Source organism: Camelus ferus, chromosome 2 (assembly GCF_009834535.1).
Source record: "Camelus ferus isolate YT-003-E chromosome 2, BCGSAC_Cfer_1.0, whole genome shotgun sequence".
Classification (NCBI taxonomy): domain Eukaryota; kingdom Metazoa; phylum Chordata; class Mammalia; order Artiodactyla; family Camelidae; genus Camelus; species Camelus ferus.
Genome location: NC_045697.1, coordinates 10,219,199 through 10,235,365, shown reverse-complemented (window position 1 = coordinate 10,235,365; position 16,167 = coordinate 10,219,199). Strand labels below are relative to the sequence as shown.

Genomic DNA, 16,167 nt, shown 5'->3' with positions numbered 1-16,167 from the left:
AAGAGAATCTGTCAGCATCTTAAGAGAGTTTTCACCATAAGATCAGCAGGTCTAAGACACTGTTGATTTGAAGAGTGTCCTCTAAAAATTCACGTGCACCGGGAACTAGAAAACGTGACCTCACTTGGAGATCGGGGCTTCCCAGGTATAAAAATGGAGATGAGTGAGGGGGGGTCCCTAAGTTCACTGAGAATGTCCTTGTAAGAGACAAAAAAGGACACACAGAGACACAGGAAGGCCAGATGGAGATGGGGCAGAGATGGCAGTGATGCTACCACAAGCCAAGGAACGCCTAGGGCCACCAGGAGCTGAAGAGGCAGGAAGGGTGCTTCTCTGCAGGTTTTGGAGGGAGCATGGCCCAGTGATACCTTGATTTCAGACTTCAGGGCCTCCAGAACCGTGAGAAGATAAATGCCTGCTGTTTAAGGCACCAAGTTGGTGGTGCTTGGTTATGGCAGCCTTAGGAAACTAAAACAGACACAAATAAGTGGGATTTAGGCTAGTAGGGAGTTTTATTTATTTGGGGGGATCCTGGCACCTGTACCTCCCAACCCCATCATACCCAGCTGTGATTATGGAAACTGATTTCTCTGGAATATTATGCTAGGGTCTTGGTACAGCGTAATGTTGAAACTCCCCCATGAATGAATCAGAGACCCCTCTACGCCGGTCCTCCCCCAGCCCCCACCTCATCTCCAAACAGACATATGCTTGCGCACCGAGGCAGCTACTCTGCCAGCACTTTCGGTACGTGAGTGGGTAACAGATCTCTCCTGCCAAGGCCTTAAGATACGCCCAGGAGGAAACTGACCTCCGGTGTCCCTTGAGAGCCTATCAGGACACCAGCAGAGCCAATGAATGATTTAAAACCATCTCACATCTGTGATGACCAAAACTTCTTAGGACAATGACTATAATTAAAATACGTACCTGCAGTGTTAAACTCTCGGGCCAGTTGACTATTTGCAAATTGAAAATCTGTCCAAAGTGAACACGGAAGTCTGCCCCGAGCGGCCGACTGTCGGTCCTGGACACTTCCTTGTCGTTGAAGATCACCTTCAAATACAACGAGCGCCTCTTGACGTCTTCCCTTCGCAAGACCTCCCCCCTGCAAAGTGAGACGGTCCACGGGTGGGGTGAGTATTCATGCACCAAGGCTAAGTGAGCATTTGACAAATAGGCACCGAACAGAATAAGGAACACAGGCGGAGACCCTGCCAGTCACTTTAGCTTTCATTGAACCAAGACAGTCACGGGTCTTGCAGAACTTAATACAACAGTACATTGTGATCCAAGGGGGAGGTCATAGCTCAAGTGGTAAAGCACATGCTTTGCATACCCAAGGTCCCAGGTTCAATCCCCAGTCCCTCCTCTGAAAGTAAATAAATAAGTAAACCTAACTACCTCCCCCGCCACCAAAAAAAGGGGAGGTGGGGAGAGAGGATAGTACACCGTGATATGAGAAAAGAGGCACTGACAGGGCCACAGGGATTTAGAACTGTGGCTCGAGCATCACTGTGCTACAGCCTCCTTAGTTTTGTTCCAACAAGCCTTACGTTTGCTTCCCAATGTTTTACGTAAACAGAATTACATTATTTGTTAAATGGAGTGAATCCAGACTCCAAGGGCTAGCAGTGATTTACATTTGTGTAGGGTACTTTATCCTAAAAATATAACAGCACGTTGCAGCAGTTGGGTCAAGGCTCCTTTCCCAAGACTTAAGCTTTTTCTGAACACTTTCCGATGGTGAGTCACTGCTCACTGGCTGTGAGAGAGAAAGAAATCTTCCTTATTTTTGATTCCATTTGTTTTTAATTTGGGGGGAGATAATTATTTGTTTAGTTATTTTTGATGGAGGTAGTGGGAATTGAACCCACAACCTCATGCATACTAAGCATGTGCTCTACCACTGAGCTATACCCTCCTCCCAGATTTTCCTTATTTTTAAAAGTCATTTGAGCCCCAATAGAAGTTAGAAGGTATCCTGGCAAGCATATCATTCTTATAGCCAGGAAGTTAAAAAAAAATCAAAACCTTCCAGAGCGGTCTTTAATTTCATCGTAGATATTTGCAGAGATGCCCACCCAAAACACCAGTTACTGCTTAAATCAACAGCAACTCAAGCTTGTTAAGGAAATGAAAAAGTTAGAGCATAAAAATCCAAAACACACTCAGGCTTTTGGGGGTGGTAGCTTTTTTTTTTTTATATTATGATGACATATACACAACATAACGTTTATCGTTTTAGCTTTTTTAAACATCCCATCCAGTGGGATGAAGCACATTCACAGCGTTGTGCAACCATCACCACTACCTTTCTCTAGAATATTTTCATCATTCCAAATAGAAATTCTGTACTCCTTAAATTGGGTGGTTCTTGTAACTGTTTACATCTCTGCAATTTAGACCCATGCTAGACATGACATTGCTCAAATGATTTGAGTATTTTTTTTTTCTATGAAAGACATTTAACGTCAATCTCAACAAGTTTCCAAGACACCCACACACTCTACTCAGAGTTGTTTTAAGCCTTATTCCCAGTAACTTCATGCTACAATCAAACCTAAAACACCCCCTTTTGCTGCGTGGCCCCCTTACCTGACGGTCTGATGAAGAGGGTGGATTATAATCATTGGCTTGGGGTAACCTGGTTTATAGTCCCCAAACCCAGTGAAAACTCAGGAACTTCAGACTGAGGTACATCTTCTCGGTCAAAATGTGACTCACCACAAAAGACTGTCAAGCCAAACCTAAGTTTTCCCTTTAAAAAGCATGCGTGTAATCACATAGTCTAGTTAGATGGTATAGTATTTGTGGCTTAAAAGTAGCTAATTGAGTGCTAGGGAATAGTTGATATATAGCATCTGAATGCTATGAAGTTGAGGGGACAGATGAAAATGCACAAGAAGCCACACTTTAATAGTAAGTTACTAGCATGCTAACAGAAGTTTGAAACCAAGAAGGTTATGGGAGCCTTAAAATGACATCCTAGTTAATCCCTGAATCCTAGTTATCGCTGAGGCTCGCTGACTCAGCTGAAGGCTCACTTTCTACGGTGGAATACTGACGATTCCAGTCTGAGGTGTTCCCTGTGTCCAGGACAGGGCCTCTGTTACTGGAGCACTGAGCCTGGGCTCTGGTGGTATCGATTATTTCAGTGGATTTCCATTAATAGATATCAGTACGCTTTCACATGCGTCAGAATCAACTGGCAACCTTATGAAAACACAGCTTTCTGGCCCCTGCGCTAGGACTTCTGATCCAGCAGGTCTCAGCGGAACCTGGGGATCTGCATTCCTAACACGTTCTCCAGCGCTGCTAACGCTGCTGCTTCTGGGGTTACACTTTGAGAGCCATCTCTGTAGTGTGTAGGGAGGAAATACATGGGAAATTTAAAAATATTTTAATTATGTATTTCACCATAAAAAATAAAAATATTTTTATTAAATTATAAATTTTAAAAAGAGGATGAACATACACGTGTGTTTATGAACTTACTATGTGTATAGATTTACATATGCTAGATAGCTCTTAGACGTCACATATGAATGACTAGAAATGAATTTCTACCAAATCTGGACAGGACTGCCTCAGATGGCCTAGCTCAATCACAATACCTACAATCCCTTTGGGAGGCTCTCCAAGGCCCTGAGAGAGAGAAGCTGGCCTGTGTTGCTGCTGGAGAGCCCTGGGTGTCTGTGCGCAGAGGGCGCACGTGCCAGCAGGAGACAGAACAGTCGCACTGAGGTTGCAGATAAAGGCTCCAAGTCAGAAGCCATTCTGGCAGGCACTGTGCAGAGCACCTCCTACAGGCAGCTTCGGGTACTGCGCTCCTGAGTGGCCAGTGAGGAGGCAATGGGTAGGTGAACCACATGAAATCACCAAAATCTGGACAAATACCCGCAATTTCATAAGGTCCAACCTAATCCATATCTACAGAGAATGCAGGATTCTCCGACCATCCCACGTCAGTCAGGAGACACCATGCGCTCCGTACGGCGTGTGCGTCACACGTCAACCTCATTTAAGGTCGGAGCATCTGCTCACCTGGGGCACTGGTCGTTGGGCGTCACGCTCCCCGCCAGGCTCAACTCCGGGACCAGCGTGGGCTCCCCGGGCCTCCTCCAGCTCCGGGCGGCTCTCTCCCTCACCTGCTGCTCTATGGCAGCCCGATCCGTGGGCTCTGGAGGGAGGGGTTTCACAGGAGTCTCTCCCGGGATCTGGCTCCTCCATCTCCTCATCGGGATGTTCCTCAACTGCTTGTTTCTTTTTCTTCTTCTTGGCCCTCTGTTGGGTAAGAGGCAGCCTTATGTCAAACAGGAATTCTGGCGTTTCTTTGAAAAGCACGGTCTTCAGAATCTACTAGACCTGAATGTAAACCCAGCTCCACCTCAACCAGCCATGTGCACTCAGGCAGCTCGCTAAGCCATTCAACCTTTCTATGCCTCAGTTTTCTCATCTACAAAGTGGGGACAACCACATGAAATTTTTTCCCCAGGGCTGTTGAAGTGAAGTAATGCCTGTGAAGCACTTATCGCACTGCCTGGCCCCTAGAAAGAGTTTTAAAAATGTCAGCTATTCAGTGATCATTTGTATCAGCTCTAAAGACCAAGGACATATCCTGAAATTAAAGTAAGGCTTGTGAGCACAACCGACACTGACGTTCACCCTGATCTATTGCTTATTGCCACTGGGTTACGTTTTGCACGGTCATGTGTACAAAGTTATATAATTTTCTGAGGGAAACCAGAAGCATCAATACCCTACAGCCAATAGGGTAAGGCATATACAATACTTAGCACAGTGCTTGACACATATCTGAGCAGTAATTACCTTGTTACTTGTTTGCTCCCTCAGCCACAGAGTGACACAGAGAACTGGCTTAGGAGAGAGCTGGCTCTGGTACCAGCTGGCTGGGTGGCTTTTGAAACAAGTGCATTCTCTCATCCTTTCATCCCCTAGTGAGGGGGCCAGGAGGGAGACAGAGCAGAGCCAGTAGGGGATCCCAGACTGCTGCTCAGTTTCCCTCCTCCCGTCTAAAGGGGCACCCTCCCATCCCCTTCTGTCCCCAGGGGCAGCTCTGTTCAAAGCTCAGGGACCGTTTACAGACTTGAGCTTTCTTCCAGGCTTTCCACTGCTGATGCGCGGTTCTGTATTCCTCCATCTTCTGTTCAGTAATCTTCTGTGTGCTCTTCCGACAATTCCCTTATCTCGGCTTGAATTTCTGCTTCATATGCTTCTTCATCTGCTTTCTGGTCAACTTTCTCCCTGTAAAATAATTTACAGAGCCTTTATTCTTTCTTGAAATTAAGGGATAGAGTAATAGTAACAGCAGGTACCTGTATGGGCTTGCTCTGTGGCAGGTGCTCTCCTAACAGCTTTGCACAGGTTAGCTCACAGCCCAGTGCGGCAGATACTATTACCATCAGCATTTTATACATGAGGCGACTGCGGCACAGAGAGGTTAAGTAACTTGCCCAAGATCACACAGTAGGTGAGTGGAAGAGCTGGAATACGAGCCCAGTCTATTTACCACTAAGCAACAATGCCGCGCTGAGTTAAACGTTCAGACGGCACACCAACATGCTGAATTCTCAGCCTGCAGGGGTAGCAGTTTCATGGGAGTTATTTTGTCAAGTCTTCAAGTCCCTGAGGAACCACTTCATTATGTCACTACTGAGTCCTTGAAACCACTTTTTTTGACTTTGGATTGATGATATGAGTTTTTCTTTGTTGATTCTGCTGACAGTCCATGGAGAGTTCAGCCCAACCCAAAGCAGCATCTCCCACAGTGTGTTCTGTAGAAACGTTGGTCCTGTGAGATGCCCTACAAAAAAAGGTGCTGTGGCCAAATCAACACGAGGCTGAACAAATGTGGAAGTTTTCCTGTTGCTTTTAAAGGGCTTTGCAGAGCCTTTTATATGTTGATGGGCAGAGTGACTCCCCAGGAGTACAGAGGGCAGGCATGGTACCCAGCACATCTCACCTGGAGCGTCAGAGGTGTTCCAACCCATCCTCTGTGCCGATCTCCTAATGCAATCAGTGTGGTCTGGCCCACAGGCTCTACGCTCCTGACGTTCCTCCTCTTCTTTAGAGAAACTTTGTCAAGTGCCCAGAGCTGACCATTGTTTGCTTCTGTACATGTGTGACCTGGTGGGTTAGCAATTAACAGCCCCCCAGGCAAAGACTCTTAAAGATCTCTAGGTTTCTGAAGAAATCATTTTGGAAACACAGTGGCACGTGAAATGTATAAACATCAGGGAAATCTGACCTCCACATTAGGTTCTGATATATAGGGAACCATCTGCTTTTCTCCTTGTTAATCAGAGGCATGAATAAGCTAGTTGAAATTTAAATATTTTTGCAGAAAAAAAATTATGCCATATAATAAGGTAGTTGGATGACAAGAGTGTGAAAAAAAGGCCCTCCACAAGAATTCAGGAGACAGCTACTTAATGGGGCAAAGCGATGGGAAGTATCACAAAAAGGAAGTTTGCAACCTAGAGGGGACTTTAAAGGTAAATTTTCTATAAATTTTTGTTTATCCTAAACTTAAGTAAGGAAGGTGAAAACAATCTCGTAAATATTCATGTTCTGCTTCTGGATGGGAGGGGTGGCCTGGAAGATGGAATTTGGAAGCCGAAACACATGGGAATTTCTGGGGAACATCCATGGTTTCTGTGGGCAGACTCTTTGAATTTGTTGTTATTTTATACTACATGTTTTTTGTTAATTGGGCAGACACTAAGTGGCAGGTGCACCATCTGGGATCAGATAGCCCATGGTGGCAAGGCCCCTCCCTCGGAAAATAGAGTCTTGTATTTGTTCTGGAAGCTGTAGAATGTTTTCTCAGTTTTATGATAATTGCAATCCCCGAAGATCACAATTTGCGGCTATCTTTGGCTAAAGCCTGACTGTTTTCAAAGCAAAGTATCAGATGGCTGCCCGCGTTTGGCACTTTCAGATAGCTGTCCGGGCACCATGCTTACTCAGATGAAACAGACGGGGAGGGACCAGACCCGCAGCAGAGATGCTCTTGAGTTAGTTTGCAGAGCATGGTTTTGCTGGGAGAACTGCGCTCTTAATCACGTGTCGGAGTCTAGCCGGTTAGGCAGCATACAGACTCTCAAAGCATACTTTCTCCGCACCATATGTGAAGATCAAATCCAAACGGATTAAAGATGAATTTGACAGATAAAACTATAAAGATTATAGGAGACAGTATACTAGTATATCTGCTTGACTCAGGGGAAGGATTCTCCAGCAACACACAAGAAGCACCATCATAAAAGACGAAAACCTTCTATTTCTTTAAAATTGAGAATTACTATTCTTCAAAAAGCAACAATGGGGAAGAGTACAGCTCAGTGGTAGAGTGTGTGCCTAGCATGCACGGGGTCCTGCATTTAATTCCCAGTACCTCTCTCCACCAAACAAAACAAAACAGCAAACTACTAAAAAGACAACCACAAAAGCTTCTGCAACACATGTCACTGACAGGGGTCCAACCTCCAGGATATACACCAAACTCCCACAAGTTATAGAAGAGATAAAAAGACAAACAATTCAGTTCAAAAATCGACAAAAGCCTTCAGCAGACACCTCATAAAAGAGGAATTCGAAGTGGCCATTTCATGCATGGGAAATACAGATTAAAACAGTTCATCAGATTGGCAAAATGTTATGCTAGACAAGACCAGGGATGTGGGTGACGCGGCTGACACGGACCCAGGGGGCGCTGGTCAAAGTGTGAGTCAGCACAGTCGCCCTGGGAAAGTGTGTGCAATCAGCATGTAAGTATTTGGAGAAGCGTATCCACCAAGACTCGATGATTCCACTTCCAGGTGTATTTCTGAATTTCATAGATACGTGTACCCTAAAAGACATGCATCAACATGTCTCTAGAAGTGTTAGAGCAGGCAGATATCTACATATGAGCAGAAAAAGGGGACGCAGGCCAAATGGCACGAACTGGGCAGAAAGGAGGGGCCCGGGCCAAATGCAGGAAACCATGCGTCATGTAAGCAGTAGGGGTCCCTGAGCAGAGAGAGAAGCAGGAACCTCTGGGCTGATAAGCGGTCACACCTTTTGGGTGACAAGTATCCTGGAGGCCGACAAAGAAACGTGGGAAAAGGCAGGAATCTCCAGTGTCTGAATATGACCTTTTGCTCATTATGCCCTTATTTCAATAAAATTAGCCTTGCAGATTGGAAGTACCCATCAGGGCACTTCTGATCCAGACTAAATAAGGAACAAGAATCCCTCTTCCCTTTGGGAAGGTGGATTTGGGATAAATCAGGGAATGTGACCCCAGAGCCTCCCTCCCTAATGAATATTCCGCCCATTCATTTTTTACACTCTATGTAACCAACTTGCCAAAGAAACTCAGGGCAGCCGCTCACCTGAGCCTGCCCTCCCTCCCCTTGAGAGTGTACTATCCATCCCTTAATAAATCCCCACTTTGCTTTCTTCACCACTGCGTCTTGTCTCTGAAATCTTTCTGGGACGGGACAAGAACCTGGACTCCGGTTACATCCACCGGCAACAGAAGTGCCATGTATAACACTTCTGTGCTGTTGAAAAATGGATCAGTTCAAATGTCCATCAACAGTAAAGCAGACAAATTTTGTTATATTCATATAATGAAGCATTATAAAGCAAAGAAAATAAACTACAGCCATGTGCCATAAAGTGGATGAATCTCAAACGGTCCTGAAGACAAGAAACGTGTGTATTCACTGAAGCACACAAACTCACTGAACCATCCATGCAATATACTTTCACTTGTGGACAAGTCAGATGCAGGCAATCTAGACTATATGTTTTTAGGGATTACACAGAGATGGCAAAGCTATAAATAAAGGCGAGGAAACACTGATCACAGAAGTCCAGAGAATGCTTACTTCCGGGATGGAGGAGAGTGTAGTTGCGGGGGAGGACATGGGGCTGCTCAGACACTGGCAGTGCTCTAGTTCTTAACTTGGGGAGTGGCTACATGGTTATTCATTTGTAATTATTTTTTTTAAAATTATTTTGAAACTTGCATCTATATTTTGTATGTTTTCCTGTGCATGATAAAACCCAGTAGAACAGTTTTCAAAAAAAGCCTACCTTCTCAAAACAAGTTTCAGGGGTGTATTTGTGAACCTCTGGAACTCTCGAAGGGATTTCATCTCTTTCCAAACTTTTATGATGGTCTTAAGCAATGTTCGATCTTTTTCTTGTTCAGCATCACGCAGTCTTCTTGTTTGCCTACAAAATATAATACGTGGGTATATATTAAAAAGTTATTTAGGTGTGCTTGCAAATTAAAAAGAGAAACTAATAGTGCTACAATTAATGATTGTATAGCTCGTTTCATAGCTATAATATTTCTAAAGTACTAGAAAACCAAAAATGTGAATGCAAATTTGAAGTCAATAGGATCCCAGTCTGTTTTGAGAGCTTACTTGATTTTGTTTTCTCTAGGAGAATCTGACTTCAATTAAACTAAATTACCATTTAAAATTCTTATTAATACTGTGTAATCTTAAGCAAACAGCCACCTTTGAAGTTATGCAAATAAAGGACTCAGTAAATGTTCTCATGGACTAAATTATTGTAAACAGGAAAATGTTTATGTTGCTGTCCCAGTTGGCAACAAGCATATTAAAGCCTGCCTGTATTGACACAAACCACAAGTTCTATGTTTAGGAGACAAAGTAATGTTACTACATGCCTTGGAGAGTTTTCAGTGCTAACTAAATTCACAATATTTTTGACTTCGATTTGAAGAGGCATTGTTTGAAAATGCTTTCATTTTTCTTTCTATTATTTAAAGTGTTTGAGAACTATTCAAGGCCGTACTTTAGGCCCCCTCTAAAAATGATAGCCAAATTCAGAACCTAGGTGTGCTCCAATATGCCATTAATTAGTCAGTCAATTAATTAATTAGATAATTTCTTTTTCATGATCAAGTACCAAGTGCCACTTCAGAGGATTCAGCAGTGTCTAGAAGATAAATATCTCTGTCCTCAGGGAGTTTGCAGTCAGCCCAGGAGACAGACACACGGGTAAGTGACTAAGAGAGTGCCTTAGGAAACCATGCGGGCAGTTTCGTGAGTCAGCACCAGCTCCAGGGGGAAGGCCTGAGTCTGGAGGTTGTACTGGTGATGACTTAGTCTATGGGGATGGTACAGAGACGCACAGAGGTCAAGGTTTCTAATCATTCAATTGGTGGCTGCGGAAAAGGAAGATGGCGGAAGAGGTTGGGTAGCCAAGATTTGGGACTCTTGGAAGAACTTAGAAAAGCTAGAGAGCAATGATCTGGAATAAGAAACACTCTTCAGTGGAGGAGCAGTGAAGCATTCTGGTTAAGAGCACAGATGCTGGAATCCGACTACCCAGATTTAAATCCTGGTTCTCTGGTTTACTGCCTGGTCTTGGACAAACTCCTTGACTTCTCCATGCTTTATCTGTAAATTAGGGATGCTAACAGAATTTACTTTGCAGGGTTGTTGTGAGGAGTGAAAGAGTTAATACTAGAACCAAGCCTGACATCTGATAAGTGGTCCACAAATGGAATCTGTCATTACCAAATGGTCTGTTCTTCCCTTATGCCTTCAGCTGCTAACTCCCCTGCCTCTTTAAAAAAAAAACAACAACAAAAAAAATCCTCCAATATAAAATTATTTTACTGAGATATATGACAGCTTAGGCCCTTCTGATATATTTCCTACTTCCTTTTTTAGTGCCTGACAAAATAGTCTCTCAGAAATGCTAAAAAGAACTTGGGCAAGTAAAATTTGACATATGAGCTAGAGGAGCAAAGAATAATGAAAGAATATTTAATTACAATTGTGGCCAGAGCTATGGCAGAAGAGAAAAGACAATTGTGAGCAGGGAGTCGGGTAACACTTTCCTGAAGCCTGATGTAGGCGGGGTCTGGTGTGTGGAAGGGGGTCCAGCCCAGAGGTGAAACTTTGGGAGCTACTGGCATCTAAATGGTATTTAAAACCTCAGGACTGGATTCATCTCCAGAGAAAGTGCAGATTAATAAAAGACTTAAAAAGAAAAAAAAACCAAACTTGTGAGGAACTCTGAACACTTAGAAGCTGGGCAGAGGAGGGAGATTAGGCAAAGGACTGTGGGAAGGACGGGCAGCTGGAAAGGGGTGAGGACATCCAGGAGAGGGTGGTGCCTGGACGTGGAGATGTGGGAACAGTGCCCGGTGCCAAGCACTGGGGGACTTAGATGTGCCCTTGCGCTTAGCAACGCAGAGGTTCCCCGGGACCGCGGTGAGAGCAGCCTCAGAGGAGAGGGGGGCGCAGGAACGAGCATGGTTGATGATTTGGACACTGAAGGGAGGGGAGGGAGTAGTGACAGCGTATTTGCCAGAAGTTATATTTAAAGTATTCATTAGTAAATATTTTCCAGAAGTTCGCTGTGAAGGGAAATAGATAAAGCGGTAGACGGATTGGAATCTGGGGGTCCTAGAATTTTTATTTGTTCAAGATTGAGCATGTCTGAGGGTTAAGATCCAGGGGACAAGGTTAAGTAAAGTGTCCCCTGTACCGCACGGACCCCCGTGTCTCCTTTCTTATACAGCTTGGCTCCAGGTCAGAGGACAAGCCGTGTGGCCGGGATCTGCTTGTGGAAAATAAGGAGGAAAGTGCATCCCGTGGTGCTGGCACCAACTGGGGACTCAACGGATGCCAGGGGCAGGGGGCTCCAGGGAATGGGTTCACTTGATGAGACATCCAGGAACAGGTCCTCTGCTTAGAATCTGTTTCACCACCAACTGAAAAGTCAGTAAAGGACTAACATCCACTCTTTCACTGGATCAGAAATGCTGGGTCTCAGAGGTTTTTACCCTCAGGGGCGGCAGAATGATGTCAGTGGGGCTGTGGTCCAGGGGTCCACCTGGCATGGTCTGTGGGTCTCACACACACTCCTGCTACTGTTTCCGAGTACTGATGCATCCATACGACTCCATATCAAACCTTCATTGTATCCAGAACAGCTTTCCTCACTTTTTCTTACTCAGTGTATGTAAAACAAAATTCCTTTCACAAGGAGGCAGCAGTGTGCAATTCTTTTAACATAAGTAAGAATTTTCACTTGTAAGCATGCTTTTCATACTTTTACAATTAATAGTATACAAACATCACTAATTTCTGCTTTGGTGGAAGAATTTCCAACTCAAGTGTAGATTATATATAGGAAAGTATATATTTTAACTCCTTGATTTATTAATTCCTGTTCTAAGAATTTATGCTGTGGAAATACTCATCAGGTACATACATATATACGTATAGACATGTTACAGAACAATGTAAATAATAAAAAATAGGAGTAATGCAAATGCCTATCAACGGGGGATTGCAAATCGATGTAATGTCAGTATTTAAACAATGCACTAGATGTAGTATGATAGGAAAAGGTCTAAGATGCATTTTACATAAAAAAGCAAGTTGCAAGATGGTACATGCAGTATGATTCCTTAAAATATACACATATATACCCATAAACACATGGATGTATATATATGAATATATACACACACATGTGATATGTATGTGGGAGAACTAGCAAAAAACTATTAATCTTGATTTTCCATGAGCGATGGGACTCTAGAAAATGTTCACCTTCTACATTATGTATTTCCCCACTGTTTGGTAATGGTCAGGGTTTTAATTTTTGAATTCTGAGTTTTAATTATGCAAAAGTCCAAGAAATAGAAAAGCACATATAAAAATATGATATTTAACATTTTGTTACATTTTCTCAGAGTTTTTTCATTTGTTTGTTTTTGTATAAAATGTTAGAGTTACTTTTTAAAAAATAGTTTATTTATCTATTTATTTTTTGTTTGTTTGTTTTTGTTTTGGGGGAGGTAATTAGGTTCATTTACTTATTTATTTTAATAGCGGTACCGAGGATTGAACCCAGGACCTCATGCATGCTAAGCGTGCGCTCTACCACTGAGCTTTACCCTCCCCTTTAGGGTTACTTTTGAAGCTCTCTCCCATTCCATTCCCTTCTCTCACTCCTCGGAGGAAGAAACTGGCATGTGTGTCTTTTCCATCCGTATGTACCACACATGCGTGTACCTGGAACACGAGTATTGTTTCACGTGCTGTTTAGATCTTGTCACCCATGCCAGAGCACGAATCCTCTTACAGCTGGATTTTGTTATTCAACATGATTTCACCCAGGATATATGCAGCTCTAATTGAGTCATTTTAACTGTGGTATGGACGTTCATTATAAGATTAAAGCTGATGTGTTCATTCTGGTTTGGGGTTATTTCTAGCTTTGTAAGTGATGCTGTGAAATCCACCAGTGGGCCTGTGCACACATGTCTGAAGCAGTGTACACGTGTCCGAAGCAGAATTTCTGGGTCCTAGACTGTGGGAATTTTCAACTCTTCTCTCCTCTCTGTTTATACCAGCAGAGAGTTCAAGTTACCCTAACCCCCGAACCGCCATGTCCTCATTCAACTTTGGTGTTAATTTGATGGACGTCTCATTATCATTTCATTTGGCTTAATTTCACATGTATTCAGTGCATTCAGAAGAACTCTGGAAAATAAACTCTCAACAAGGACAGGGAAAAAAAAAAAGCAGTAGTTACAATTACAGACTTCACTCACCGAATTTCAGATTTATATTCATTGATGGCTTTTGGGGTTGTTTCCAGAGACTTAGGAGATTTTGCTGGATGAAGTCCCATCTGAACAGCATTTCTTAGAGCTTGGAGCTGAAAAAAAATATGGATACCCATTTTGAGTTAGAAGTCCTACTCCTTACTACAAACAATGTTCTTGGACGCACCCACTTCTCCAGGACCAATGCTGCCAGAAAACTAAATGCATGTTCAAGCATCCAGCTGTCTCCATGCTTTCACCAAAGTTAACTTTGACAGGGATCTTTTGCTTCTATTCTTTAAAAAAAGAAGGAATAATAAGTAACAGTGTGTGTCCATCCTTGTTCTGTGGCCCAGATCCAGCTGCTCGCGATAAATGCTATTTTTACTCTAGCATCTCAGAAATAAGTTTTCTTTCAAGGTAGAGAGGGGGCCTTTCTGGGACCTGGACATACAGTGATATTCTTGTGATATAAAGGAAGCATTAAATTATAGACTCGTAAGAGGAGGTACTGTGGAGTTATCTCTTGTTTGGGCAGTGAGGTTTTAAAGTCAGAGCATAAGACTAAAATTGCCTACAGTCAAAACTACCCATGGAACTCCCACGGGGTACGATCACGTTAGAAGTAAATCCAAGATGGACAGCCATTTCTTTGAGCGTCAGCTGAAACAACTGACTTGTGTCTAGGTACCACGTTAGGGGAAATTACACATAATGAGAGTATCTCTAAGGGCAGAAAGGTTCTCAAGCCATGAGCGGTCTCAGCACCTGAGATCACGTTAAGCAAGACACAGCCCCGTACCTTCCACCCAACACCCACTCCTGGTGGGTGAGATCACTTGTCTGTTTGCACAAATCTTTCTTTAAGCCAAGTGTATGCCACTGAATTTGCACACGTTAAACACTGTTGTATCCTTTCTTTTGCCTCTAGGGAGGACAACATAGCACATTCTAGACAGAGGAAGCGAGAAAGGCGTTTGCTGAGCATTTGCTGCTGGAAGCTATTTTTGTTATTTGGGCTCCTCAGATGAACCAACCCCATCACAACCGGCGTGGAAGAGATCACAGGTACCTTATCAGTAAGAAATTTTGCCTTGTTTCTCTGGCGTCTTGCAAGGTACTGGTCGTATAACTGGGCCAGCTTGGCTGCCAAAACATGCTCTCGGCTGAAACAGGGATGATGTGTGAAGATGAGCCCTGAAATATCAATGTCCAGTTGGAAATTTCCAGGAGGGTCTCCAGATCCAATCATATGCTGACTTCTGTGGATGTATTTTACTGCCTGCCGAGGAGAGCAGAGTAGAGGGGGTGGGGGGAGACACAGTTAAACCCTTACGAGACACTGAGCTAATGTGCAGTGGGAAAAGTCAGATGCACAATACCTCCTGCCCTGATCAAGCCAGGAGAACGATGCTCCCTTCCCTGTTCCCTGCTGTTTTCAGGGGCTGCTCTTTTCTGAACACTTGAAAAGTGAAACAGAAGGCAAGGAGTGAGAAAAGAAACCATTTCCACCTTGCTTTCCTAGGTGTTTTGGAGTTTATCTCTACTGAGTGACAGTCCTCATCTTTCTCATGTGACTGTCCCATTTCTTGGAAATCTTGGGTTTTGCAGCTGATGACCTTGAAATTCTTTTAATGAGAGAAGCATAGATTCTAGTCCAAACTGATCATTATTTGGATCATAGATATATTCTCTATGTGGAGAAGTTTTTAGTGTGTAGACAACAGCCAGGGACTAATTTACTGCACCGAGCTTCCTGCTGACACCGAGTTTTCCTGGGGAAGAGGAAAACCCGCCTGCAGAGCAACAGGGAGAGGGACATGGAGCTGCTGAGTGTGCAGAAAATGGGAGTGGAAATTTCCACCGGGACTTTCCTGGATTGCTTGGTGTACAGCGTGTCAGATAAATCTCCATTTTTCTTCCTTAAAGTCATCAAGATATTCTATGTTGATCTCTGCTGTTCCTGGGGAGTCTAGTTTTTGAGGCTGGGGAGCTCCAAGGTGTCTTTTTTTCCTTTGTCTCCGTGTTCTCTCCTCATCACAGACACCAAGAGGATGCGATCCTCCCTGTTTGCAGAGAGGAGCTTGGGAAGCTATCTCATGTTACCTGGAAGATGACAGTGTAAGATTGTGCAGCCCGAAAGCATTACTTACAAGTTACGAGGTTAAATGGAAGTTGCAACTACTCTGGTCAGAGGTGAAACTTCTACCCTTCACAAACTGTGGGTAACGTGTTCAGTGATCTCACCATTTAATCTTCTTCACGGTGCCACGTGAAAATGCTGCACTGGGGCCGGGAAGCTGGGATTCTGGCTCTGGCTCTGCCTCTAACTTGCTCTGGAGCCTTGGGCCAGTCACTGCGCATGTCCGTGCCTCTGTCTCTCTAACGTAGAAATGGGAGGTGGAGGAAGAGCTTCCCGCGGGCACCTTGCGGGTCGCTAGGCATCACGTGAAGCACTTCACATGTGTCATCTCATTCACGCCACAGAGACGAGTGGTTGGTTGTCTACAGTGTGATGGTCCTGTTTCTAAGCAGCGACA

At 43.9% G+C, this 16,167-nt stretch overlaps 1 protein-coding gene and 1 non-coding gene across 2 annotated transcripts in view; both read right to left on the bottom strand.

Moving 5' to 3' along the window:
- CC2D2A (coiled-coil and C2 domain containing 2A) overlaps window positions 1-16,167 on the bottom strand; it is a 114,371-nt gene that overhangs the window by 53,731 nt on the left and 44,473 nt on the right. The window contains 8 exon segments of the mRNA XM_032494328.1: window positions 931-1,108; window positions 4,048-4,202; window positions 4,204-4,287; window positions 5,111-5,173; window positions 5,175-5,268; window positions 9,112-9,252; window positions 13,634-13,740; window positions 14,700-14,909. Of these exon segments, the coding sequence (XP_032350219.1) occupies window positions 931-1,108; window positions 4,048-4,202; window positions 4,204-4,287; window positions 5,111-5,173; window positions 5,175-5,268; window positions 9,112-9,252; window positions 13,634-13,740; window positions 14,700-14,909 (1,032 nt within the window).
- Window positions 1,853-1,924, bottom strand: TRNAT-AGU. Its single transcript has one exon. It is a non-coding gene; the product is annotated as a tRNA-Thr (tRNA).